Raw genomic sequence first — 27500 nt, 5'->3', positions numbered from 1 at the left:
CCAGTGGTGGGTGGTGCTCTCTCCTGGGCGTTGTCCTCTCTCCAGTGATGGGTGGTGCTCTCTCCTGGGCGTTGTCCTCTCTCCAGTGGTGGGTGGTGCTCTCTCCTGGGCGTTGTCCTCTCTCCAGTGGTGGATGGTGCTCTCTCCTGGGCGTTGTCCTCTCTCCCAGTGGTGGGTGGTGCTCTCTCCTGGGCGTTGTCCTCTCTCCCCTGGTGGGTGGTGCTCTCTCCTGGGCGTTGTCCTCTCTCCCAGTGGTGGGTGGTGCTCAGTCCTGGGCGTTGTCCTCTCTCCCAGTGGTGGGTGGTGCTCTCTCCTGGGCGTTGTCCTCTCTCCAGTGGTGGGTGGTGCTCTCTCCTGGGCGTTGTCCTCTCTCCCAGTGGTGGGTGGTGCTCTCTCCTGGGCGTTGTCCTCTCTCCCAGTGGTGGGTGGTGCTCTCTCCTTGGCGTTGTCCTCTCTCCAGTGATGGGTGGTGCTCTCTCCTGGGCGTTGTCCTCTCTCCAGTGGTGGGTGGTGCTCTCTCCTGGGCGTTGTCCTCTCTCCAGTGGTGGATGGTGCTCTCTCCTGGGCGTTGTCCTCTCTCCCAGTGGTGGGTGGTGCTCTCTCCTGGGCGTTGTCCTCTCTCCCCTGGTGGGTGGTGCTCTCTCCTGGGCGTTGTCCTCTCTCCCAGTGGTGGGTGGTGCTCTCTCCTGGGCGTTGTCCTCTCTCCCAGTGGTGGGTGGTGCTCTCCCCGGGGCGTTGTCCTCTGGTTGAGAGTATGCTGTGTGTATGTGTGTGTGTGTGTGTGTGTTTTGGGGGGCTGAGGTTTCTGGTTGTGAGTACACTGTGAGTGTGTGTGTGTTCGTTATAAAGTGTCCTTGGGCTCTTTTAAACGTGCTACATAACTTCTTTCCTTCATAAGATGTGGGACTTTCTGCCTACTAACCTGACGATTCAGTCTTGCTACATATAAGAGGGTTAAAACTTTAGACTTTATGTTAAACTCAATGTTATGTTGTTCATTTCTTTATATTTGATTCACATAGAATCTGTTTTTTAAATCAACATTGTGAAAGTACTTTATAAACACAGCTTACTATTATTTCACAAACTTGAATAAAGATCATATTAAGATATTTGTAGGAAAACAGTTTAGAATAGTTATCTAAAACTTTACACAGGTTTAATACAACAGAAATAGCAAATACAAGCAAATGAACAAAAATGCCCCCAAGCAGACAGTAGAACAGGCCAAAACTCAGCTGGGACTGGACTCCCATGTCAGTGCTCTGGCGTGTGGAGCACATTGGCATCATGCTGCACTACGGCAGGACCCTCCCACCGGGCAGCGTGCGGGGAGTATCTGGTTATGGGCGTGGGACTGAAGAGCTCAGCAAAGACATGCTGCACCTCTCACCTTCAAATCCACAATTCCAAAACATGCTTGATGCATGACAGAATCCACACGAGAATAACTCTGCCACACACACACAAACAAAGAGCAACACAATGGTGTATGTACAGAAAATATGGTTTATTTATGTATAAAATCCTTGCATAGCAGAAGTCATTTGGTATGGTGCAGGGTTATGGCTAGCAATGCACACATTTATCAGTGCTGTTACTCTGAGTTCATAGTCATCTGTTCACTTGCAGTTAGGGGTCTCTCTCTCTCTCTCTCTCTCTCTCTCTCTCTCTCTCACACACACACACACACACACACACACACACACACACACACACAGGAAAAATGTTCATAAGACTCCAAAGTGTCCAACAGTACTGAGGGGTGAATATTTGTGTGTAGATCAGTAAATAGGTCCGTGCAGGGTTGTCTGTTTGTGCAGGCACTCTAAGTCGCACCTGTGCTTGTGTGAAAGCCCTCACCTTGTGTGACCTCTCACCTCACGTGCAACCCCTCATGTCTTCTGCAGGACACCTCTGGTCTTGTGACAAGTTAAACAAAAGGACACCGATAATTGTCACAAAGTAAAACCAGGTAACAGGTGTAAAGTTCTCTAGTGTCAGCAGGTAGGCAGACACAAGGGGGAAGCCCACACAGCAGGTGACACACTGCACCACTGACTTATGGCTTCCTAAACTTAACTTCATAGGAACCTCTTTCAGACAATAGTGAGGAGTTTAATCGTTAAAGTGAGTTAAGTCTTCCAGAATGTGAGCAGTGTGGATGTGCACAGGCCCAGTGGGTACAGAGGAAGCTCAGAGTTTACACCACAGACAAAACCCAACCCATCCTACAGACGAGGAAAGGTCACAGAGGGTCATGGCATGTGTACATGGCATGTGTGCATGGGTACATTCACTCAAACACACACAGCTCTTCACTGTCTCTCTCTAGCAACCAGAGACAGAGACACACACACACAGTTGATCTGCATAAAATTCCTGAAACATACAGCAGTCACTTACTGCCAACTGTCACTAGACACTCAGTCACATCAGCTATAGAAAACTCAAACACCAACATGTAGGAAGAGAACTGCCCATTTTACAGCGAGTTAGAGAAGTTGTACTCTGCAGGTGCTGCGTTGAAGGCTCAGGAGCAGAGATGACTGGAGAGCTTGAGGGAGGCAGGAGAAGCATCCTGCTGGTTGTCCCGGGAAACAACACACAGGTCAGCCACAGAGCGCCACCTACACGCCCTGCCTAATGCTCTGGATGATCTGGAAGATGGCTGGAAGGGAGAGAAGGAGACAGACAGAGAGGGAGACAGACAAAGAACAGAGAGAACAGAGCAAGAAAGACAAGACAGGACAGAGGGAGAGACAGACAGAACAGGCAGAGAGAAAGAAGAGAGAGAGAGAAGGAGGCAGTACAGCAGGGGGAAGAGAGAAAGTGAAGGAGCAAGGTAAAGGGGAGGAGCGAGGTAAAGGGGAGGAGCGAGGTAAAGGGGAGGAGCGAGGTAAAGGGGAGGAGCAAGGTAAAGGGGAGTATTACAATTGTGTGTATTACAATTGTGTGTATTATAATTCAGGCGTCATTCCTCCCATTCTCAACAGACATGATTCCGCGGCATGCGCACGAGACTCCACTAATCCAGGGCAGTTTCCCCAGAACTGCTGCTGCACTGAGGACTTCAACAGAAGTGTAAGTGCAAAGTGACGTCATAGCAACTGTTTCCAGGGTGATGATTGTGATGACGATGATGGTGGTGATGTGTGTGATGCCGTGGTGTGCCCAGACTTTCAGTTGAGCTGCATCACATGGACACTCACCTGATCCACACACCACAAACACAAAGAGCGCCAACAGCCACGGACCCACTGGAGACTTCTCCTCATTCACCACGCGCTGCAACGCACACACACATACAAACACACCACAGAGTTGGTTAAGCTTCACAAACACACATACACCCCCACACAATGATAGTTCAGCGTCACAAACACATGCACACACACGCCATGCAAACACAGAGCTGTTACCATGTATGGTACCATGTTACCATAATACCGTTACCATGTTTTTTTTGTTTTATTTCAGTGTTTATATATAATAGTTACTGTTTTTTTTGATAATGATTTCACATAAGGGTTTTTAACTAATACTGTTACCGTGTCATTAATGATTTCACACAGTCAAGCGTTTATGTCCAACCCCGTTACCGCGTCGTTAATGAGTTCACAGTCAAGCGTTTATATCCAACCCCGTTACCGCGTCGTTAACGAGTTCACAGCCAAGCGTTTATATCCAACCCCGTTACCGTGTCGTTAACGAGTTCACGGTCAAGCGTTTATATCCAACCCCGTTACCGCGTCGTTAACGAGTTCACACAGCCAAGCGTTTATATCCAACCCCGTTACCGTGTCGTTAACGAGTTCACAGTCAAGCGTTTATATCCAACCCCGTTACCGTGTCGTTAACGAGTTCACAGTCAAGCGTTTATATCCAACCCCGTTACCGTGTCGTTAACGAGTTCACAGTCAAGCGTTTATATCCAACCCCGTTACCGCGTCGTTAACGAGTTCACAGCCAAGCGTTTATATCCAACCCCGTTACCGCGTCGTTAACGAGTTCACACAGTCAAGCGTTTATATCCAACCCCGTTACCGCGTCGTTAACGAGTTCACAGCCAAGCGTTTATATCCAACCCCGTTACCGTGTCGTTAACGAGTTCACAGCCAAGCGTTTATATCCAACCCCGTTACCGCGTCGTTAACGAGTTCACAGTCAAGCGTTTATATCCAACCCCGTTACCGCGTCGTTAACGAGTTCACACAGTCAAGCGTTTATATCCAACCCCGTTACCGTGTCGTTAACGAGTTCACAGTCAAGCGTTTATATCCAACCCCGTTACCGTGTCGTTAACGAGTTCACAGTCAAGCGTTTATATCCAACCCCGTTACCGCGTCGTTAACGAGTTCACAGTCAAGCGTTTATATCCAACCCCGTTACCGTGTCGTTAACGAGTTCACACAGTCAAGCGTTTATATCCAACCCCGTTACCGCGTCGTTAACGAGTTCACACAGCCAAGCGTTTATATCCAACCCCGTTACCGCGTCGTTAACGAGTTCACACAGCCAAGCGTTTATGTCCAACCCCGTTACCGCGTCGTTAACGAGTTCACACAGTCAAGCGTTTATGTCCAACCCCGTTACCGCGTCGTTAACGAGTTCACACAGTCAAGCGTTTATATCCAACCCCGTTACCGTGTCGTTAACGAGTTCACAGTCAAGCGTTTATATCCAACCCCGTTACCGTGTCGCTAACGAGTTCACAGTCAAGCGTTTATATCCAACCCCGTTACCGTGTCGTTAACGAGTTCACAGTCAAGCGTTTATATCCAACCCCGTTACCGTGTCGTTAACGAGTTCACAGTCAAGCGTTTATATCCAACCCCGTTACCGTGTCGCTAACGAGTTCACAGTCAAGCGTTTATATCCAACCCCGTTACCGTGTCGTTAACGAGTTCACAGTCAAGCGTTTATATCCAACCCCGTTACCGTGTCGTTAACGAGTTCACAGTCAAGCGTTTATATCCAACCCCGTTACCGTGTCGTTAACGAGTTCACAGTCAAGCGTTTATATCCAACCCCGTTACCGTGTCGCTAACGAGTTCACAGTCAAGCGTTTATATCCAACCCCGTTACCGTGTCGCTAACGAGTTCACAGTCAAGCGTTTATATCCAACCCCGTTACCGTGTTTTTCTGGACGTGGCCGCGTTGTGTGATTGTCTTGCTGTGTTTTTCGTTCGCTACTTTCATCCGCTGGACTGCCGACATGACGACGGAAGGTTTCTCCAGTAAAACAAGCTCACTCTCTAAGACAGAAGTCAAACAAAGCACGCCAGCCCAGGAGGTACAGGCCTGACCACAGCCGTATCGACAGACTCGGTAACGGTACCAGTCAACGGCGCTGAACACCGACTGTCTCCCTGCTCGAGACTCGGCGACCACGTGATCACACACGTGAGCCCAGCCCCTCGTCACGTGACAGACCGCGCGCCCGTCCTGTAGCTCCGGCCAGGGCCGGTTTTCTGTCGGTGTGTGTCCGTCGTGGATTACCTGCGCCGCCGTGTAACTGAGGCGGACTGTAGCTGCACTATAACACGTAACCATTACACAGACTGTGGCTCTACCAGCTAGAACGGAATGTCCTCTAACGCTTTCGAGGATAAAAGTTGACTGGCTACGCTAAAATAAGATAGCTAACGTTAGCTAGCTGGCTAGTCCACACAGCTAACCCTAACCCTAAACTTGTTTTCTCTTTTTTACTCGCGGATTCCCGGTATCTTTTTAAACTTTTGTAAGGCAGAGACAGAGGACATCCTGCATATGTTCAGTGGGATACTCCCAGAGTCTGGCGCTACTGTACTGGGTGGTATAATCTGTCACTAATCTGTGTAGTATAATATGGGTGGTATAATCTGTCACTAATCTGTAGTATAATATGGGTGGTATAATCTGTCACTAATATGTAGTATAATATGGGTGGTATAATCTGTCACTAATCTGTAGTATAATATGGGTGGTATAATCTGTCACTAATCTGTAGTATAATATGGGTGGTATAATCTGTCACTAATCTGTAGTATAATATGGGTGGTATAATCTGTCACTAATCTGTAGTATAATATGGGTGGTATAATCTGTCACTAATCTGTAGTATAATATGGGTGGTATAATCTGTAGTATTATATGGGTGGTATAATATGTCACTAATCTGTGTAGTATAATCAGGGTGGTATAATCTGTCACTAATCTGTAGTATAATATGGGTGGTATAATCTGTGTAGTATAATATGGGTGGTATAATCTGTCACTAATCTGTGTAGTATAATATGGGTGGTATAATCTGTCACTAATCTGTGTAGTATAATATGGGTGGTATAATATGTCACTAATCTGTGTAGTATAATCAGGGTGGTATAATCTGTGTAGTATAATATGGGTGGTATAATCTGTCACTAATCTGTAGTATAATATGGGTGGTATAATCTGTAGTATTATATGGGTGGTATAATATGTCACTAATCTGTGTAGTATAATCAGGGTGGTATAATCTGTCACTAATCTGTAGTATAATATGGGTGGTATAATCTGTCACTAATCTGTGTAGTATAATATGGGTGGTATAATCTGTGTAGTATAATATGGGTGGTATAATCTGTCACTAATCTGTGTAGTATAATATGGGTGGTATAATCTGTCACTAATCTGTGTAGTATAATATGGGTGGTATAATATGTCACTAATCTGTGTAGTATAATCAGGGTGGTATAATCTGTCACTAATCTGTGTAGTATAATCTGTTATCTGGGTTGTTTCCACAGAGAAGCACAGACAGCCTAATGCTATAAAAACAAATGACCTGGACATTGAAGGAAGGATAATTAAAACTATATATATATATATTTTTAATCAATGTGTGTTTATGACCTTTCTTGACCCGGTCAAATAGAGAACTCAACCGAGATGCATTCTCTACATGGTAGAGACATAAAAGGAATCTTTATAATAATAATAATAATAATAATAATAATAATAATAATGGTAGAGACATGGAAAGTTAATAATAATACGTTTATCTGACACTTTTATCCAAAGCAACTTACAGTTATGAGTAATTGAAGGTTAAGGGTTTTGTTCAGGGACCCAACAGGGGGAATTTGCCACTTTCTGAAGTTTCTGGCCGGGCCTCGTAGCCTAAGACGCAGGCAATACTGAGGGTCACTGTAACCTTCTCCCTGTGTTGGCTTGAACCAGCGTTAGTGATGGAATTATCTGTTAAACTAATTGGCTTTTGTCTTTTATGTTTCTCTTAAACACCCTCTCATAAATGTCATCTTGGTGATTTTATTTGTGTATGCTAATATTTCCTTTTCTTTATACAGCTTATATTATTGTTTTTTCAACTACTTCATTATTAAACTTTGTTAAGGAACTTGAGAATTTGAGTGATCAAAATTTCCTTCAGGTATTGAGAACAGAGAATTATTACTATTCCTAGTGTTACTTCCTGTTAACCCTTAAGTGTGTATCATTCTGTGAATGGTTTGTCCTGTTGGACTGGTGCCAACTTTATTACACTTCTAATATATTATTGAATAGTAATAATTTATAATATATTATATGAGTGGTAATAATTGATCATATATTAATTAATAGTAATAACTGACTCATAGGCCCTAAACAGGTTTTTTAAAACACATCTCGGACCTACAGGTGCAGGTCTTTTTTAACTAGGGCAACACACAGAGTGACCAGCAGGGGGCAGTGCTCTGTGCATTTATTACTGAGACGAAATCTAAACTGAATCACACGGAAAAAGCAGCTACGTGTACCGCAGGTGAACAGATGCGTTACAGCAGGAATGTCAAACTCGGTAGTTTGCTGCTATCAGACCCTTTTAGTAGGAGAGTAGGAAAGTGCCAGTTAGATGAAAATATCGCTTCTTAATATAATTGTTTTTATATTTGATTTAGAAAACGTTATTCATATTTATGAAAACCCTGAGTAAAAAGAAACAAGTTATTGAATGTAATGAGCATCTCTGATTAATATTAAATTGAACACATACTATATCATTAATCCACTGCCTTCAGCTTTGCCAATAATTTTGAACTCATATCTAGTAATTAAATACACATGGAAACATAAATAACATTTCCACACAGCAGACAGACAAGACAGGTTTACACTCATGTTACATTTACACCAAAAGTAAAACATTGCCATTCTCTTCAGCACAAATCTGAACAAAAGCATTATCACGTCAGTACAGATGAGCATGTCTACATACACACAATCGCACGCACATACACACACACGCACACACATACGTGCTATTCACATGCGTATGTACACACACACACATATACACATACACACTTAGTCCTGAGAGAAAACTCAAGACAGGTCAGATGATAATCACCACCAGGAGGAGGTGGATTCCAGATAACTGACTGCAGGTCAGTTTTGAGGCCATCACAGCCTCAGCTCTTCACAGTTCTGATCCAGGCTTACACTTGTCTGGTCAGTCTGTGTACCTAAAGATGTCCTAGGCGTGATGCTGACTGGATAGTCTACGTCAGTCAGTAGTCAGGTCAGTTACATCACTGCTATGTTAGATTCAAGCTGCAGCCGCACTGGATGCTCTGGTGTTAGTTACACTCAGTGGTGGCAAGGGAGGATGACGCAAGTGGTTTTGTGGGTGTTGTAGTGTGAGTGTTTTGGCCCTGGTGTTGTAGTGTGAGTGTTTTGGCCCAGGTGTTGTAGTGTGAGTGTTTTGGCCCAGGTGTTGTAGTGTGAGTGTTTTGGCCCAGGTGTTGTAGTGTGAGTGTTTTGGCCCAGGTGTTGTAGTGTGAGTGTTTTGGCTCAGGTGTTGTAGTGTGAGTGTTTTGGCCCTGGTGTTGTAGTGTGAGTGTTTTGGCCCAGGTGTTGTAGTGTGAGTGTTTTGGCCCTGGTATTGTAGTGTGAGTGTTTTGGCCCTGGTGTTGTAGTGTGAGTGTTTTGGCTCAGGTGTTGTAGTGTGAGTGTTTTGGCTCAGGTGTTGTAGTGTGAGTGTTTTGGCCCAGGTGTTGTAGTGTGAGTGTTTTGGCCCAGGTGTTGTAGTGTGAGTGTTTTGGCCCAGGTGTTGTAGTGTGAGTGTTTTGGCCCTGGTGTTGTAGTGTGAGTGTTTTGGCCCTGGTGTTGTAGTGTGAGTGTTTTGGCCCTGGTGTTGTAGTGTGAGTGTTTTGGCCCTGGTGTTGTAGTGTGAGTGTTTTGGCCCTGGTGTTGTAGTGTGAGTGTTTTGGCCCTGGTGTTGTAGTGTGAGTGTTTTGGCCCAGGTGTTGTAGTGTGAGTGTTTTGGCCCTGGTGTTGTAGTGTGAGTGTTTTGGCCCTGGTGTTGTAGTGTGAGTGTTTTGGCCCAGGTGTTGTAGTGTGAGTGTTTTGGCCCAGGTGTTGTAGTGTGAGTGTTTTGGCCCTGGTATTGTAGTGTGAGTGTTTTGGCCCTGGTGTTGTATTGTGAGTGTTTTGGCCCAGGTGTTGTAGTGTGAGTGTTTTGGCCCAGGTGTTGTAGTGTGAGTGTTTTGGCCCTGGTATTGTAGTGTGAGTGTTTTGGCCCTGGTGTTGTATTGTGAGTGTTTTGGCCCAGGTGTTGTAGTGTGAGTGTTTTGGCCCAGGTGTTGTAGTGTGAGTGTTTTGGCCCAGGTGTTGTAGTGTGAGTGTTTTGGCCCAGGTGTTGTAGTGTGAGTGTTTTGGCCCAGGTGTTGTAGTGTGAGTGTTTTGGCCCAGGTGTTGTAGTGTGAGTGTTTTGGCCCAGGTGTTGTAGTGTGAGTGTTTTGGCCCAGGTGTTGTAGTGTGAGTGTTTTGGCTCAGGTGTTGTAGTGTGAGTGTTTTTGCCCAGGTGTTGTAGTGTGAGTGTTTTTGCCCAGGTGTTGTAGTGTGAGTGTTTTGCCCAGGTGTTGTAGTGTGAGTGTTTTGGCTCAGGTGTTGTAGTGAGTGTCTGTTCTTGTTCTTCTCAGAGGATCAAAGGAGTGGAGGGATGGAGGGATGAGAAGAGTGGAGGGATGAGAGGAGTGGAGGGATGGAGGGATGAGAAGAGTGGAGGTATGAGAGGAGTGGAGGGATGGAGGGATGAGAGGAGTGGAGGGATGGAGGCATGAGAAGAGTGGAGGGATGAGAGGAGTGGAGGGATGGAGGGATGAGAGGAGTGGAGGGATGAGAGGAGTGGAGGGATGGAGGGATGAGAGGAGTGGAGGGATGAGAGGAGTGGAGGGATGGAGGGATGAGAAGAGTGGAGGGATGAGAGGAGTGGAGGGATGGAGGGATGAGAAGAGTGGAGGGATGAGAGGAGTGGAGGGATGGAGGGATGAGAAGAGTGGAGGGATGAGAGGAGTGGAGGGATGGAGGGATGAGAAGAGTGGAGGGATGAGAGGAGTGGAGGGATGGAGGGATGAGAAGAGTGGAGGGATGAGAGGAGTGGAGGGATGGAGGGATGAGAAGAGTGGAGGGATGAGAGGAGTGGAGGGATGGAGGGATGAGAAGAGTGGAGGGATGAGAGGAGTGGAGGGATGGAGGGATGAGAGGAGCAGCCATCTCTCATACACGCTGTCAGTCCAGGCAGTCGGGTCCAGGCGTTTGGGTCCAGGCAGTCGAGTCCAGGCAATTCCTGTAACAGTGGAAGAACTGTCAGAAATTCCACTAACTTTCTCTGCATTTAGGGTTCCTTATAAACGCTGAGAAACAGCAGTCTGTACAGACAGTCTCACAACACATCATCTAACTGGTCTGTGTGCGTGCATGTGTGTGTGTGTGTGTGTGTGGGCGTGCGTGTGTGCGCGTATATGTGCATGCATGCGTGTGTTTGTATGTGTGTGCACATACCCATGTGTGTGTATTTTAGCACCCCATTCCACTGAGAGCACCAATGCGGTCCACTTTCATGCCAAAACATCCACGCGCAGAGCTCTTCCTGCTCCGGCCCCTCAACTTCTTCTGCCTGTTCAGGAAGTCCAGAAGAAGGCGTGGCCCAGCATGGGGAGGCTCTGCCCCAGGATCATGCACTAAGAGGCTATGTCTGACATTCCATGAGGGGGTGGAGCTCTCAACTGACACCCCCCCCTCCACCATCTCTGGATGGGTTAAAAAAAGAGTGATGTCTGCCCCTAACCGATCCTGTAGAGACTGGAATACACACACACACACACACACACACACACACACCAAACACGCACACACACATACAGACACACACACACACACGCCAAACACGCACACACACAAAAACAGGTATATAGACACAGACAGATAGACACACGTGTGCGTACACACACACACATTCAAAAAGACACAGACAGAAGGAGTGCTGTGGTTAAAGTACTTGTTTAGTAATCAGAAGGTTGCCAGTTCAAGTCCTGCGACTGTTGGGCCCCTGAGCAAGACCCTTAACCCTCAATTACTCAAGTTGTGTTCAGTCGGAATTGTAAGTTGCTTTGGATAGAAGCACCACACAAATGCTGTAAATTTCATGTAAAAGAAGTGTAGTATACCTGTGTTGTAATATATTTGTGCTGTAGTGTATTGTGTTATAGAATATCTGTAGTGTAGTACACCTGTATTGTGTAGTAGATCTGTTCTGTACTGTAGTATACCTGTAATGTAGTGCAGTAGATCTGTACTATAGTTTAATATACCTGTATTGTAGTGCAGTAGATCTGTACTATAGTTTAATATACCTGTAATGTAGTGCAGTAGATCTGTACTATAGTTTAATATACCTGTATTGTGTATGTGTAGCAGGCAGTGGTGTCTCTGGTTAAGGTACTTGATTTGTAATCAGAAGGTTGCCAGTTCAAGTCCCAGCACTGGGTGTGTTTGTTTACTTATTTATTTATTTTAGGACATCATTCCTGCTGCCTCAGAACTCTGCTCTGATTAACAAGCATAGATTATTAGCAGTACATTAATAAGCAATAATAATAACAATAACAAGTAACCTTAACCCTGAAAGTATTTGTTATGTTTTGGAAAAGTCTCTTTCACACAGGAGGTGACTTCCACACCATAAATGTGAGAACACCCTGAGCTTGGGTCACAGCAGATGGAGAAGAGAACTCTGCGTGGACTCCATGATGAGACCCAAGACTCACCTAACACTCATCTAACAAATGCTCACATAACACGACACTCACTTAACAAACACTCACCTAAAACTCATCTAACACACACACACCTAACAAACACTCACCTAAAACTAATCTAAGACACATACACCTAACAAACACTCACCTAAAACTCATCTAACACACACACACCTAACAAACACTCACCTCAGATGTTGGTCTCTTTGGTGATGGTCTACTTGCCACCTGTGTCACCATGGCGATGCAGAGGAGTAGATGTGGAAGAAGGCAGGGAGATGAAGAAGCCATCTTGTTTCCGGAGATTTAAATAAAGGTAAAGTTTCACACTTCTAATACTGAAATTCTCAAGTGGAGAATCACTCAGATGTTGTCCCATGTGTGTCGTGGCCGTGCTGGGCAAGAGTTGTGGTTTGGTTCTGTCCTGCATAAGGCAAGACACGTCTCAGTGGAGGAGACGCCAGGGCAACCATTTTAAAGGGAAGCGCTGTGATGTCACACATTCCAACGCGTTACCCTCGGCAATGCCAGCGTGCAACCAAACTCGCAGAGACACCAGTCACTGTATCTCTCTCTAACATTAACCCCTAACCCAACACCAATCACTGTATCTCTCTCCTTCTAACACTAACCCCAACCCAACACCAATCACTGTATCTGTCTCTCTCTAACACTAACCCCTAACCCAACACCAGTCACTGTATCTCTCTCTAACATTAACCCCTAACCCAACACCAATCACTGTATCTCTCTCCTTCTAACACTAACCCCAACCCAACACCAATCACTGTATCTGTCTCTCTCTAACACTAACCCCTAACCCAACACCAGTCACTGTATCTCTCTCTAACATTAACCCCTAACCCAACACCAGTCACTGTATCTCTCTCTAACATTAACCCCTAACCAATCACTGTATCTCTCTCCTTCTAACACTAACCCCAACCCAACACCAATCACTGTATCTGTCTCTCTCTAACACTAACCCCTAACCCAACACCAATCGCTGTATCTGTCTCTCTCTAACACTAACCCCTAACCCAACACCAATCACTGTATCTCTCTCCTTCTAACACTAACCCAACACCAATCACTGTATCTGTCTCTCTCTCTCTAACATTAACCCCTAACCCAACACCAATCACTGTATCGCTTTCCTTCTAACACTAACCCCTAACCCAACACCAATCACTGTATCTCTTTCCTTCTAACACTAACCCCTAACCCAACAACAATCACTGTATCTGTCTCTCTCTAACACTAACCCCTAACCCAACACCAATCACTGTATCTGTCTCTCTCTCTAACACTAACCCCTAACCCAACACCAATCATTGTATCTCTCTCCTTCTAACACTAATCCAACACCAATCACTGTATCTGTCTCTCTCTAACACTAACCCCTAACCCAACACCAATCACTGTATCTGTCTCTCTCTCTAACACTAACCCCTAACCCAACACCAATCACTGTATCTGTCTCTCTCTCTAACACTAACCCCTAACCCAACACCAGTCACTGTATCTCTCATCCCTGTTTTTCTTTCTTTGTCAGCTGCTCTTTGGTGTGTTGATCTGATTTTATCGACTGGATATAACTTCTCTCATCAGCTTTTTGATCTCTCCTTCTGGTCTGTGTTCATGTCTATGAGATCACAGTTCCCCACAGCAGTCTGTTCTAGCCTTGGACATTTCCACAGATGCCCCTGAGATGTGTTAGAAACACACACATTGTTCTGTATCAGGATAATTACTGAATCTTTCTAGTTTCTTCCTCTTCTATGATGCTGTAGAAAAATAACACGGTACTATGACCCCTGACTCTTTCAGGTTCCGCCCCCCATAAAACTTCCCCCTGGAAACGACGACCATTCAGGAACTATTTTCTCCTCTGTGCATGTAGTGGAGAGGGACACAATAGTTCCACACAGAGGGAGAGTTTCCCGAGAGACGACCTGAGACAGTCACCCCACAACAACCAAAAGACAGACAGACACAGACTCAAACATCCCCAAGCATCAGAGCCACCCCCCACACTTCTACGAATGTGATGGATGGGGAGTTGTGTCACCTCCTCTGCCTCTCCTTTCCGTTTCCCAGCCTCTCTATGACGCACACCTCCCACAATTCTCCTCTAGCACTCACCCGAGATCTCCAGAACAGGCAAACTAACCTAATAATACCCCAACACTAGCCATATACCCCCCCCCGACATTTTTATATTTTATATATATATATATAAATAAAATCACACACACACACACACACACACACACACACACATTTCTGGGTTGTTAAACTCATGCTGAAGTTTCTGCATGCTGGTTGTTGCCAAGTAACAGCTAGTCCTAATTGCAAAACCTCATTCTCCTTTCACACACACAGGCCCAGGCGTCAGAGTGGGGGTGGGGCAAAGGGGCAGAAACCAGGGAGGGTAACAAATGCACATGTGCAGAAACGCATGTGCTTATTGTTGCTAGGGGTCAACCCTGACCCTAGGGGTCAGTGACGTTCTACATTACCCCAGCGCAGTATGTTGGTAAAAATTAACCCTGAGCTGATGGATTGATTTCCCCCCCCCCTTGCTTATTCCAATAAACACACATTTCCAGTTCAGCTTTACTGTTTCTTTTTATTTCAAAACCTGAAGTGTTGTGAAACTGCGAGACGTGTGTGTGCTACAAGACGTGTGCATACTGGACAGACACACATTAGTTCACTTTAGGGTGACGGAAATCACGGCCAGCGAACTTCGCCTTTTCTCCCAGTTCCTCCTCAATCCTAGAGAGGGGAAAACTCAAATTAGCATGTGTCACAAAAGGAGCTCATTAACATAATTTGGTTACCGTGACATTGCTGACCTCATCAGCTGGTTGTATTTGGCCAGCCTCTCTGACCTGCAGGGCGCACCAGTCTTGATCTGTTTAAGCAAAAACCCCATTAGCAGAGGGAGAGAGAGCGAGAGCGAGAGCGAGAGAGAGAGCGAGAGCGAGGGAGGGAGCGCTTACCTGTCCAGTGCAAAGACCAACAACCAGGTCAGCAATGAAGGTGTCCTCTGTCTCACCTGAGCGATGACTCACCATCACACCCCAGCCATTAGACTGGGCCAGTTTACAGCTGAGAGCGAGAGAGAGGGAGCGAGCGAGAGCGTTAGGCTGGCTGAGCTGCACATGCCCACAACACAAACTTCTGATGCTCCAGATGCCTGTAAATCTACAGCACTGTGGCAGAGCTGCGTGGGGGGACCCTGGGCCCTGTGGCAGAGCTGCGTGGGGGGACCCTGGGCCCTGTGGCAGAGCTGCGTGGGAGGCGCATATACTCACGCCTGTATGGACTCGGTGACGCTGCCAATCTGGTTGACCTTCAGCAGCAGGCAGTTGCAGGCCTTCTTCTCCACGGCCTGCTGGATGCGTTTGGGGTTGGTCACGGTCAGGTCGTCCCCGACAACCTGGATGTCCACAGAGCCAGTGAACTTTGTCCAGTTCTCCCAGTCATCCTGGTCAAAGGGGTCCTCAATGGACATCACTGCAGAGCAGACCCCAACAATCAACATTTTATATAATGTATAGAAAAAACAAAACACAACACAACACAAACACACTGTCTGGTGTGTGTGCGTACCGGGGTAGTTCTTGATGAAGCTCTTGTACAGGTCGCCCAGCTGCTCTCCTGTGATGTGCCGTGATGGGTCGTCAGGGGATTTGAAGTCCAGGTCATATTTTCCTGCTTTATGGAACTCCGACGCAGCCACATCCATCCCAATAATGATCTTATCAGGATACCCAGCCTTCTCTATGGCAGACTTCAGCAGCTCCAGTGCTAAAACACACACACACACACACACACACACACACATCAACACCAACACCAACACAGCCAGCCTTTTCAGTAGCAGACTTCAGCAGCTCCAGGGCTGGAACACACACACACACGCGCACACACAACTAGCACAACTAACACGCGCACAACTAACACACGCGCACACGCGCACAACTAACACACACGCACACGCGCACAACTAACACACACGCACACGCGCACAACTAACACACACACGCGCACAACTAACACACACACGCGCGCACAACTAACACACACACGCGCACAACTAACACACACACGCGCACAACTAACACACACACACGCGCACAACTAATACACACACACAACTAACACACACACACGCGCACAACTAACACACACACACGCACACACCCTCATTGTTCTCCAGAATGTTGGGAGCAAAGCCTCCCTCGTCACCCACGTTGGTGGCGTCTTTGCCGTATTTGGCTTTGATGACGTTCTTCAGGTTGTGGTAGACTTCGGCACCAATACGCATGGCCTCACTGAAACACCTCGCACCCACGGGCAGGATCATGAACTCCTGCATGGCCAGTTTATTCCCTGCGTGGGAGCCCCCGTTTATCACATTAAATGCCTGCACAGGAGAGAGGACGCACACACGGTGTTTGAGATTTGAGCGAAGTTCGCACTGATCATGTGCATTAGAATAAGAGCAGAATGTAAACGCAAGTGTCCTGACTGCTCACAGAAGCCTAACATGTCGTCGACTGGCCAGCCTCACCCCCAATCCCGACCCCTACCACACGCACACACCGGCACAGGCAGGATGACGTCCTTGTTCCCCGCCAGGTCAGCGATGTGACGGTAGAGTGGCACGCCCTTTTCCATCGCACCCGCCTTACAGACAGCCAAGGACACGCCCAGGATGGCATTGGCACCAAACTGAGCTACACACAAACAATAGAGACCCAACTTCACACTTGACCATCCGTCGTGTCTGTTTTATATATATATATATAAATAAAAATAAAAATACATACATTTGTTCTCAGTTCCATCAAGTTCCAGCATGAGCTTATCAATCTTCTCCTGTTCAACCACACTTACTTTCTGTCATCAGAGAGAAAGAGAGCGAGAGTGCAGGTGAATCACATGGCAGGTCAGTCCCATGCTCTGCTCTCGCATGTCTCTCATTGAGAGTGATGAGGTTTATGGTGTTTGTGACGGCACTCATGTCAGGGCAGGTGCACACGAGTGACCTCATGTCTGGGGCCCATGGTGGTCATTTCTAAGCTTCACCACTCTGGTGATTTAGTTTTACCTTTTCAATCAGTTTGGGAGCGATGTCCTTATTCACATGGTCCACAGCCTTCAGAGTTCCTGTCACACGCACACACGCACACACGCACACTTCAATATTCTGAGTGATGGCGTGAATGCACAGGTGTTTCAGCACATGTAGCTGTTTGAGCAGTTGCATGTGCCCGAGTGTGAGAGTGCACATGTACATACATGATGATATGTGCATGTGTATCTGCGTGATGGTATGTACATGTGTGATTGTATGCATACACGTGTGCATGCATGATTGTATGTACACGCATGTACCCGTGTGGTTTTATTTACATGCATGTGCATGCGTGACAGTATGTACACGCATGTACCCGTGTGGTTTTATTTACATGCATGTGCGTGCGCGACTGTATGCACACGCATGTACCCGTGAGGTTGTATTTACATGCATGTACGTGCGCGACTGTATGCACACGCATGTACCCGTGAGGTTGTATTTACATGCATGTACGTGCGCGACTGTATGCACACGCATGTACCCGTGAGGTTGTATTTACATGCATGTACGTGCGCGACTGTATGCACACGCATGTACCCGTGAGGTTGTATTTACATGCATGTACGTGCGCGACTGTATGCACACGCATGTACCCGTGAGGTTGTATTTACATGCATGTACGTGCATGTACCTTTGCCAAGGTAGCGGCTCTTGTCTCCGTCGCGCAGTTCCAGAGCCTCATGGACTCCTGTGGAGGCGCCACTGGGAACAGCAGCCCGAAAACGACCTGGGAGGGGCCAGGAAAGGGGGAGGGGCCATGAATACCCATCTCATGTTCATTGGTCAGCTTGCAGAGTGGATGGTGCCAACTGTCCACGTGGCCCTCACAGACCAACAGCAAACACACCATTTCATTCTTACATTTAGTTGATGGAAAACGAAATAAATCAATACAATTTTGACAAACAGACGCTGGTATGTTATGGTCTTGCTCAACAATGATGATTAATAGGTGTGTCCAGAACACAGTCGTCTTCTAAAGCTGGTCTGGGATCAGTGTAAGCATACAACTGTCCTGGTTCCACCTTTCCCAACAACACTTAGCACTTCTTACTGAAGCACAGGAATACTGTCCTGTAATGCCTCCATGTGTGTGTGTGTGTGTGTGTGTGTGTGTGCGCACACACACACACACACACACACACACACACACACACACACACACACACACACACACACACACACACACACACACACACGTGTGCACATACACGCACCTTTGGCAGTGTATAGGTCCACTTCCACAGTGGGGTTTCCTCTGGAGTCAAGGATCTCACGGGCAAGAATCTTAGTAATGGACATCCTGGGGCGGGGGGGGAGATCGATGAATCAAAATCTTCTGTATTCTCAAAAACACGTTCCGAACCCTATTTAGAGAGGAACAGTACAGACACGTGTGGTCCCATCTATACAGCTCAACCCAGAGTACACACTCACTCATTCACTCACTCTCTCTCCCCCCCCTCCCCCCCAACATCTATCTGCCCTTTAAACGGCATGTGTGGGTGTGTGTGCGCGCGTGTGTGTCTAGCTGACCTTTTCCGAGTCCTACTTAATCCTGACCTTTCTGTAGAAACATTCTGACCTTGGTGTGGGTGTGCAAGCCTGAAGGAGTTTGTGCGGACCAACCAAACGGCCCTGTCTGTTCTGTTGAGGAAGGCCAATTAAAGCCAACAGCTGACAGCATGTCCACAAGCCTGCACTACCAAACCCTGACGCCTTACAACTGGCTCTGACTTCTCTCCATAGGCAGCCAAGCACTAGGCTGTTCCACCCTCTGTAGCCCGAGAGTGGAGCTGCAGCTCCAATAGCCACAGTAACGAGGGGCTTACTAAATGACCAGTGTGCAAGTGTAATGATGCCCTAGAAACTAAACAAGAGCTTAATTCGCCCAAATAAACAGATTTAAACCGAATCAGTGGAGTAAAGAGTGCTGGGCTCGAGGGACTTCAACTACAGGATCAGAACATGCGCACGCAAGCGGACACTTCGCGTGCAGACAGCATCTCGCACTGGCTCGCGAGGTGACCCGCTCGTGTAGGTGCATTATATGGTTTAGGGTGTCGCGTTACACCAGAGACAAGCTGCGGAGCGCGTGAGTATCGCTGTGGCGTCTCATTCCTGCCCACGCTCACGGCACGCTACTCAAGCTCGACGGTCACGCGGGCCACGCCATGGCGCAACGAACGCGCAGGCTTGCCTAACCGGACTTTGGCCTAAGAGCGGAAGCCAGAGAATTAAAACACCAAACATGATATTTTGGTGTTGTTTTTCATGGACTAGGCGCGACAACGAACTAGTATGCTCGCGATTAACTGCCACTTTAATTCCTTTGCACTTCTTTAGGCAATAATCTGTAACAATAATTTAGGCAATAATCTCCAACAATACATTGGGAAATAATATTTAAGGTATACAGCTTCGTCTTATCGACCTGTAGAGAACGCGCTCGGGTCAACCGGACCCCGTTACGTCGCGGAAGGTGAAGGTCGTTCTAGTTACAGTAGAAGGTTAAGGAGATGTCGCGCGAGCTTCTCCCTCCGCGTGCACGGGTTCTTAAGATCGCGTTAGGCAGCCCGTGCGCACCCGAGATCCGAGCGCCAAGCAGGAAGGAACTAGCGCTTAGATAAGTCAGATAAGTCAGCATGCGTGTGCAAGTCTGACATGCACACACCGCTAACGCGGCGCGTTAGTGTGCATTAGGGTTAGGGCGTATTACCTGCGTGCTGCCTTGGAGCCCGTGCGTCGGGGTGGGCGACTGCAAGTGCACGCCCCAACTCCAACTACGCCATTTATAGAGGCGTACGGAGGCACGCTCCGCGACAGGGCCGTATATGGCGTGCACGTTAGGGAGCGTCTGACAACTGTTTACACGCGCTCTTTTAACGAAGGCTTTTATCTTAGAGTGCTCAAAAGAAAACTGGGACACCCGAGCCTCTTTAAAATGTAAATGATGAGGTCAGAGCCGCGGCGTAGTGTTGCACTGCACGGTGTGGCTATCAGGTGTGGCACAGGTGGAGCTGTTTCCATGTCCAGAGCCAATGATCCCTGGGAATCCTGGATTACGTGTGCCTGTAATCCAACACACCTAGCCTTCGCTCTCACCAGATTATAACAGCATATGGCATTGCTCTCAAATAATGAAAAAAATAGAATTGGGGCTGCCTCATGGAGGAGCACAGGGGTTAGGATAGATCTCAAGTGAGCGGGAGGTCACAAATGATTAGAACATTGGGGCATTTTTTATATTAAAATATTTAATATATTATTATTTATAAAACTAACATTTCTTTTCTTGTTTCTGAAAAAAAGGAAACATCCAGAGAGCCTCTATTGGCCAATCACACCCCTTACACTTTACATAAATGGCTTGGTCCTGACCATGAAGAAGCGTGAATGGAAGAGTATGTTCTGAATGAGGGGTGCTGATGGACCTTCTAACCTAAAGAAAAATCAAAACGAAAAGAAAGAAAAGACAGACAGGAAAGAAAGCTGACGGTGTGTCACTCAGTGTTTCACCAACAAAGGTGGGTGTAGTCCAGGAGTGCTGAACGTTAAACTGTTATCTTTGTCCACAGTGACGTAGGAGACTTCTGCTTCTTTCATTAGTTGTCATATCTTTACAGAGTGTTTACATTTTTCTTTTAGACTCATTTAACAGTGACTTTACTAGCAAGAAGGCTCAGTGCACAGGGCCTTTAGTCACTACACACACCGTTACGGGCGTTCAGTCACTACACACACGGTTATGGGTGTTCAGTCACTACACATGTGGTTACGGGCGTTCAGTCACTACACACGCAGCTACGGGTGTTCAGTCACTACACACGCGGCTACGGGTGTTCAGTCACTACACACACCGTTACGGGTGTTCAGTCACTACATACGCGGTTACGGGCGTTCAGTCACTACACGCAGCTACGGGTGTTCAGTCACTACACACACGGCTACGGGTGTTCAGTCACTACACACACCGTTACGGGTGTTCAATCACTACACACACCGTTACGGGCGTTCAGTCACTACACACACGGTTATGGGGTGTTCAGTCACTACACACACGGCTACGGGTGTTCAGTCACTACACACACCGTTACGGGTGTTCAATCACTACACACGCGGTTACGGGTGTTCAGTTACTACTGTCATTCAGAGTTTAAGCATGAGTGAATTTATTTTACATTAAGTTCTAGTTATTCATTAATATTAAGAAACGATTATAGATGGTATCAGTTTTGCATCAAATAGTGAATTCCACTGTATACAGAATGTTGAATGTCTGCACAGTGCAATATGTTCAGGGTAGGCGTGGCCTGTGGTGGTGTAGGCATGGCCTGTGGTGGTATGTGGGTGTGGCATGTGGTGGTGTAGGCGTGGCCTGTGGAGGTGTGGCCTGTGGTGGTATGTGGGCGTGGCCTGTGCTGGTGGTGGGGCCCTGCTGGCTCCCCCATAGTCCAGCAAACAACTGAGGTCATTGAACAACTTAACATCTGTAAACAGGAGTTTATCATAACTGCTCATTAGAACAGCGTTGGGGCGCCTGCCTCTTCTGATAGGATTTTGAAAAGCCTCATCGGTCAGCTACATTGTTCCTCCTCTGGGGTGTGTGTGTGTGTGTGTATACATGCATGTGTGTATAAGATTATTGTGGTCTGTTGTGCTGTACTGTTAGACATATTCAGTTGTCTTCATTTGTAGATGAAAGTGATTCACACTTTGACTGAAACTGTGTAAAATTTAGATGCTCCCTTGTAAAAATTGCCATTTCAATGAAAGGTCAGAGTTCACTTAAAATGGGAAACCTGAGAAGGGGTTTGAGTTCACAGTAAAAGAGGAAACAACTGCACACACACACACACACACACACACACACACACACACACACACACACACACGCATGTGCACATGTGCATGCACAAGCACACACACACAGAACCCTTTTTCTATTCTCTGGCTAAAATTATCTCCCCTATTATGAGAGGTGTGTGTGTGTATGTAAAAAAACAAACAACCCAGTTGCCCTCCTCTGGGCGGTCTCTCTCTCTCAGGTTTGGGAGCGTGAGCGTCCTGTATAGTATCTTAGCTGTTCCCAGGACTGCACTCTTCTGGACGGAGATCTCGGATGTTGTTCCTGGGATCTGCTGGTGTCATTCTCCCAGTTTGGGGCTGACAGCCCCTAGCGCTCCTGTTACCATGGGAATGACAGAGTTGTCTTCACCTTCCACATCTTTTCCAGCTATATATATATATATATGTGTGTGTGTGTGTGTGTGTGTGTGTGTGTGTGTGTTAGGAACACGACAGCCCTGTAAGTGAGTTTCCACATTATTCCAGCTGTATATATGGTCTGTGTTGGGGGCGTCTGCATGCGTGTGAATGAATGTGTGTTGGGGGATCTGCATGCGTGTGAATGAATGCGTGTTGGGGGTCTGCATTCGTGTGAATGAATGCGTGTTGGGGGTTGGCATGCGTGTGAATGAATGCATGTTGGGGGGGTCTGTATGCGTGTGAATGAATGCGTGTTGGGGGTCTGCATGCGTGTGAATGAATGCGTGTTGGGGGTCTGCATGCGTGTGAATGAATGCGTGTTGGGGGTTGGCATGCGTGTGAATGAATGCATGTTGGGGGGTCTGTATGCGTGTGAATGAATGTGTTGGGGGTCTGCATGCGTGTGAATGAATGTGTGTTGGGGGTCTGCATACGTGTGAATGAATGGGTGTTGGGGGTCTGCATGCGTGTGAATGAATGGGTGTTGGGGGTCTGCATGCGTGTGAATGAATGGTGTTGGGGGTCTGCATGCGTGTGAATGTGTGTTGGGGTCTGCATGCATGTGAATGAATGTGTTGGGGGTCTGCATGCGTGTGAATGAAGGTGGGTCTGCATGCGTGTGCATGTGTGAGAATGAGTGTGTTGCAGGGCGTCTGCGCATGTGTGTGAATGAGTGTGTGTTGCGGGGGCATCTGCGCATGTGTGTGAATGAGCATGTGTTGGGGGCGTGTGCATGTGTGTGAATGAGCCTGTGTTGGAAGGCGTGTGCATGTGTGTGAATGAGCCTGTGTTGGGAGTATGTGAATGAGTGTGTTGCATGGGGTCAGCGCATGTGTGTGAATGAGTGTGTGTTGCGGGGGGGGTGTGCATGTGTGTGAATGAGTGTGTGCTGCAGGGGGTCAGCGCATGTGTGTGAATGAGCCTGTGTTGCGGGGGGCGTGTGCATGTGTGTGAATGAGCGTGTGCTGCAGGGGGCGTGTGCATGTGTGTGAATGAGCCTGTGTTGGGGGCGTGTGCACGTGTGTGAATGAGCCTGTGTTGGGGGCTTGTGCACGTGTGTGAATGAGCCTGTGTTGGGGGCGTGTGCACGTGTGTGAATGAGCCTGTGTTGGGGGTATGTGAATGAGTGTGTTGCAGGGCGTCTGCGCATGTGTGTGAATGAGTGTGTGTTGCGGGGGGGCGTGTGCATGTGTGTGAATGAGTGTGTGTTGCGGGGGGCGTGTGCATGTGTGTGAATGAGTGTGTGTTGCGGGGGGCGTGTGCATGTATGTGAATGAGTGTGTGTTGCGGGGGGCGTGTGCATGTGTGTGAATAAGTGTTGGTGGTCTGCTGAATGAGCTCAAAGCCACTACAACTCCAGTCATACTTAACACTGCCACCAGGTGGAGCCAAATCCACATTTTAGCTGCAGTTCTCTGGCCGTTCCCTTCAGAGGAAAATAAGCGGCTTTTCCCTTTGTCATCGTCTTGTGTGCACAAGAGCCAAACGTGGTTCTGCCTGTTCCCACCACCCCGCACAATCTTACATCTTGTGCACACACACACACAGACACACACAATCATAAATCAGGATCCATCCATCTTGGTACAACTTTACTCTCTTTATTTGGCAGACCATGGGCAGAGGTTTGTTCAGTAACAGTATCAATAAAGCAACAAACAAGTAAAGTTGCTAAAAACCTAAAATGAAGCCCCAATATCCAGTGCAGTACTATTCATTAGCTAATCAGTGAACACGTCCATCAGCCATCAGCGAATAGATAACAGCATGAATAGATAACAGCATGAACAGAACCGCTTGATCGACTGAAGCCTGTCTCCACACGATCTGGTGAAGCCCACCTAGAGGGTTTGTGTGTGTGAGAGCAGACAGTAGCTCTCAGAGTAGGTGGTGGGAATTCTGACATCAGACCAGCTGTAGAGCATTCACACCACACAAACAGCTGATCTTCAATCAGAATTCTACTTCTAATCCACCCTGTGTTCGCGCATGTGTGTGTGTGTGTGTGTGTGTGTGTGTTGGGGAGGGGGGGCAGGGCAGATGTGGCACAGCGTCTCAGAGGTTCATCTTCCTGAGGTACGCGGTCATGTCAAACACGGGGGGGTTCACCTTCCCACCGTGGGCGTCCTGCACGCCTTTAGCTATAATGAGAGCTGAGGAACAGAAGAGAAAAGGGTTAGGGTTAGGCCCTGCCATGTCTGTACGAGCTTCTACGGAAATGTACTCCATGTCCAACTGTATAGCACAGGTTAGTGTGTGCACTTATGAATGTGTGTGTGTGTGTGTGTGTGTGTGTGTGTGTGTGTCTTACCTTTGCATGTCTTGCCGACGGTGAAGGGGTAAGGATGAGGTTCCTTATCTGAAGTCTTCATTTTGAGGTCCATGGTGTTCTGGCCGTCAGAGTGCAGTGCATCTCTCAGTACAGTGCACCTCCTCCCTGCTAGGGTCACGCCCTGGGCGAAGAGGGCACCACGGTCCGTTCCACACAGAGTCTTCACCTCCAAAGGCTGGGCAGAAATGAGCAAGAGCACATCTCAATACACCACTTTCATCCATACCCCTACCACACACACACACACACACACACACACACACACACACACACACACACACACACACACACACACACACACGTTCTAACATGCAGATGGATTTTTGAAGGCCATCGCACCACCAACACACCCACATTCCTGCTGTGGACCTGATCATGTGCCATCATGTTCCGAGTCAGATGTAACCTGCTTTACGAAAGTCACCCCCGACACACGCGCGCGTCAGGTTCTGAACACAGGTCTGCTTTTCACATGTGAACACATTTAGGGGTTAGCGCCAACCCTAACCCTGCACATTTAAGCACCAATACTACAGCACTGATCACAGTGAGACCGACACCCAGACAAACTGGGAGAGAAAACAATTCTTCAGGCAAAGCAATGTTACAAAACCACAGCACCAGTCAAAGAGAAAACATACTTTCCAATACAAATAAGCAACTTCCTAATGCATGTTCCTGTGCTGACTGTGTGTTTAGATGCTAGTTAGATCAGTTATGGTTATTGGTTAAGACCAAAAAAAACAAAAAAAAGAAAACAAAAAAAAAAAACAAATTTTGTAAAATAAATAAAATATATAAATAATATAATAATTATATATATATATATATATATAAAAATAAATGCCACAAGAATAAGGATCACTCCATATTGTGTGTGTGAATCTTTCCTTTCTTTGTCGTTTTGTGTCATATGATGAACACATGCTTCATCTCCCTCACACACACACACACACACACACACACACACACACTTCTGGTTTTTCTGCACCACAGTACCACTCGTTATTGAATGAGTCCGAGGTTCGGTAAGTTTGACAACCGACCACAACAGCCCCCTCCGTCTCATGCGACTAGCTGGTCCGCTGCTCTAAAGAAAACACCTGGGTGTTAAACTCCAGATGAGTCATTAAATCAATCAATCAAGCAAGCCACTAATGCATGCATGCAGCCCGGGAGATGACGTCTTACGGGCGTGAAGGCGGAAGTGAGTTGAAGGTTCCCTCAGACCGCTGCACTTCCTACATCGCGAGCGCGCGACTTTAACTTGCATGACCAAATAAGGAGTCTTTACAGAGCTCGCGGACGGTATGAAGGAAATCTCAAGTTGGACTGCATTACAACTACATCTCGCGCTTTGGAGAAAAACGCCAACCAAATGCCGGTTTCATATACCAATAGTTCTCTTCTGAAATCAGAGTTGGCCACTTTAGACGCGAGCCTTCAGGGACACTGTAGAGGCGTCTGCACATGCACCAACCAGCGTGCACACATCACAGCAAACCTAAACAGCACGCCAACATTACGTTACCTGTTCAATAAACTTTTTCCCGGCAGAACGGTACTTTTTTGGTGCTTTTCAACCATCTGCCCTTCAAATCTCTTCCAAGACGAGCGAAACGGTGATAAACTACTTTAAATGCGGCTAACCGTGACAGCATGCAGCAAAGAAAGGAGCAAGTGAGAGGGAAAGCGCGCTCTTTGTTGCAAAAGGCACGAGAGCCTAAATCAGGACAACATCGCGCGTGCGGATCAGTCAGTGTCGCACGCATTCCACACGTTCTCACATACGCGCGCGGCTCGGTACCGTGACGCCGCTCAGCCAGCCGCCCGCCTTGGCCGCCCAGACGGACTCCTGGCCCGGGGTGCACCCGACGATCACAGCGTCGTCGATCCACTCGCTCTTGGTAATGTTGTCGACGTATGGATCCCAACTCATTTTAAGGCTTCAAAGACTTGGACAAAACCACAAACGAAGAAACAGTAGTAAATATGCAGTGTACAGATGTGTACTCCAGTATTTACAACTTTCTAATTCTGGTTAGCTACACTAAATACTAATGTAAAATGAGTATCTACTCGCAAACATGAACAGAATGTTCTTAAGTCATGAGTATGAGAGCCGGAAAAGTTGATGTAAGGAAAGAGTTGCGCGCTACCTGCTGTCGGTCCCCGGTGACTTTAGCAAAGCTGCAATGCAAAGTGAATACGAGGAAGTGCACGCGGTTTTATATTGCATGCGCCGACCCGCGCGCCCTACCCCCGCGGGTCACTTCCGCAAAGAAAAAGAAACTGTGAGGAAATTGCAGAGTATGAGGATTAAACCAGTATGAGGGCTAAACCAGTATAAGGGCTAAACCAGTATGAGTACACCAGTATGAGGATTAAACCAGTATAAGGATTACACCATATTGAGGATTAAACCAGAAAAGGGATTAAACCAGTATAAGGATTACACCAGATTGAGGATTAAACCAGTATGAGGATTAAACCAGTATGAGGATTAAACCAGATTGAGGATTAAACCAGTGTAAGGATTACACCAGATTGAGGATTAAACCAGTATGAGGATTAAACCAGTATAAGGATTAAGACAGATTGAGGATTAAACCAGTATGAGGATTACACCAGTATGACGATTAAACCACTTCAGCAATAAGAAAATTAAAAAAATAACTGAAG

The 27500-nt window shown here is 47.2% G+C and overlaps 4 protein-coding genes and 1 long non-coding RNA gene across 6 annotated transcripts; 1 reads left to right on the top strand and 4 right to left on the bottom strand.

The window, feature by feature from the left end:
* Positions 1-1491: 1491 nt before the first annotated feature.
* zgc:85858 (uncharacterized) lies at positions 1492-5718 on the bottom strand. The gene is made up of 3 exons (XM_081704040.1): positions 5138-5718; positions 3213-3288; positions 1492-2671 (listed from the first exon to the last, which is right to left on the bottom strand). Exons 1-3 carry the CDS (start codon positions 5555-5557, stop codon positions 2631-2633), a joined length of 537 nt encoding a protein of 178 aa, XP_081560166.1. The 5' UTR covers positions 5558-5718; the 3' UTR covers positions 1492-2630.
* Positions 5719-9944: 4226 nt separating this feature from the next.
* On the bottom strand, positions 9945-12390 carry LOC145652777 (C-type natriuretic peptide 2-like). Its single transcript, XM_081704041.1, has 3 exons — positions 12253-12390; positions 10808-11107; positions 9945-10592 (listed from the first exon to the last, which is right to left on the bottom strand). The coding sequence occupies exons 1-2, from the start codon at positions 12352-12354 to the stop codon at positions 10823-10825; spliced, it is 387 nt and encodes a 128-aa protein (XP_081560167.1). The 5' UTR covers positions 12355-12390; the 3' UTR covers positions 9945-10592; positions 10808-10822.
* On the top strand, positions 11106-14808 carry LOC145652778 (uncharacterized). The gene is made up of 3 exons (XR_014119007.1): positions 11106-11405; positions 11956-12379; positions 13894-14808. It is a non-coding gene; the product is annotated as an uncharacterized LOC145652778 (long non-coding RNA).
* eno3 (enolase 3, (beta, muscle)) lies at positions 14676-20095 on the bottom strand. 2 transcript variants are annotated; one of them, XM_026996226.3, is made up of 12 exons: positions 19938-20095; positions 18436-18585; positions 17850-17945; positions 17189-17247; positions 16908-16977; positions 16681-16814; positions 16279-16501; positions 15685-15882; positions 15387-15588; positions 15072-15180; positions 14925-14983; positions 14676-14844 (listed from the first exon to the last, which is right to left on the bottom strand). In XM_026996226.3, the coding sequence occupies exons 2-12, from the start codon at positions 18518-18520 to the stop codon at positions 14775-14777; spliced, it is 1305 nt and encodes a 434-aa protein (XP_026852027.2). In that variant the 5' UTR covers positions 18521-18585; positions 19938-20095; the 3' UTR covers positions 14676-14774. The 2 variants fall into 2 exon arrangements, with proteins under 2 accessions (XP_026852027.2, XP_035377386.1); XM_035521493.2 differs by having other exon boundaries at positions 18436-18521; positions 19938-20058.
* A 3970-nt stretch (positions 20096-24065) lies between these two features.
* On the bottom strand, positions 24066-27106 carry pfn1 (profilin 1). The gene is made up of 4 exons (XM_026996227.3): positions 26978-27106; positions 26626-26773; positions 24798-24993; positions 24066-24639 (listed from the first exon to the last, which is right to left on the bottom strand). Exons 2-4 carry the CDS (start codon positions 26755-26757, stop codon positions 24542-24544), a joined length of 426 nt encoding a protein of 141 aa, XP_026852028.1. The 5' UTR covers positions 26758-26773; positions 26978-27106; the 3' UTR covers positions 24066-24541.
* Positions 27107-27500: the final 394 nt, after the last annotated feature.

This window comes from Electrophorus electricus, chromosome 21, assembly GCF_041902795.1.
Source record: "Electrophorus electricus isolate QZ-2024a chromosome 21, ASM4190279v1, whole genome shotgun sequence".
Classification (NCBI taxonomy): Eukaryota; Metazoa; Chordata; class Actinopteri; order Gymnotiformes; family Gymnotidae; genus Electrophorus; species Electrophorus electricus.
Note: the sequence above shows the minus strand (reverse complement) of the source record. Positions and strands in the feature narration are given on the sequence as shown.

What these genes read in the sequence shown, in the direction of transcription:
- zgc:85858 (XM_081704040.1), bottom strand. Translation starts at nt 5,557, where the DNA reads ATGGTTACGTGTTATAGTGCAGCTACAGTCCGCCTCAGTTACACGGCG. An exon ending in GCCACGTCCAGAAAAACACG is followed by an intron (nt 3,289 to 5,137) that starts GTAACGGGGTTG and finishes TGTGCGTTGCAG; the next exon opens with CGCGTGGTGAATGAGGAGAA. An exon ending in GTTTGTGGTGTGTGGATCAG is followed by an intron (nt 2,672 to 3,212) that starts GTGAGTGTCCAT and finishes TCTCCCTTCCAG; the next exon opens with CCATCTTCCAGATCATCCAG.
- LOC145652777 (XM_081704041.1), bottom strand. Translation starts at nt 12,354, where the DNA reads ATGGCTTCTTCATCTCCCTGCCTTCTTCCACATCTACTCCTCTGCATC. An exon ending in CAAAGAGACCAACATCTGAG is followed by an intron (nt 11,108 to 12,252) that starts GTGAGTGTTTGT and finishes TGTGTATTCCAG; the next exon opens with TCTCTACAGGATCGGTTAGG.
- eno3 (XM_026996226.3), bottom strand. Translation starts at nt 18,520, where the DNA reads ATGTCCATTACTAAGATTCTTGCCCGTGAGATCCTTGACTCCAGAGGA. An exon ending in CTCCCAAACTGATTGAAAAG is followed by an intron (nt 16,978 to 17,188) that starts GTAAAACTAAAT and finishes CTCTGATGACAG; the next exon opens with AAAGTAAGTGTGGTTGAACA. An exon ending in CATTCTGGAGAACAATGAGG is followed by an intron (nt 15,883 to 16,278) that starts GTGTGTGCGTGT and finishes TGTGTGTTTTAG; the next exon opens with CACTGGAGCTGCTGAAGTCT.
- pfn1 (XM_026996227.3), bottom strand. Translation starts at nt 26,757, where the DNA reads ATGAGTTGGGATCCATACGTCGACAACATTACCAAGAGCGAGTGGATC. An exon ending in GCTGGCTGAGCGGCGTCACG is followed by an intron (nt 24,994 to 26,625) that starts GTACCGAGCCGC and finishes ATTTCTGCCCAG; the next exon opens with CCTTTGGAGGTGAAGACTCT. An exon ending in CGTCGGCAAGACATGCAAAG is followed by an intron (nt 24,640 to 24,797) that starts GTAAGACACACA and finishes TCTGTTCCTCAG; the next exon opens with CTCTCATTATAGCTAAAGGC.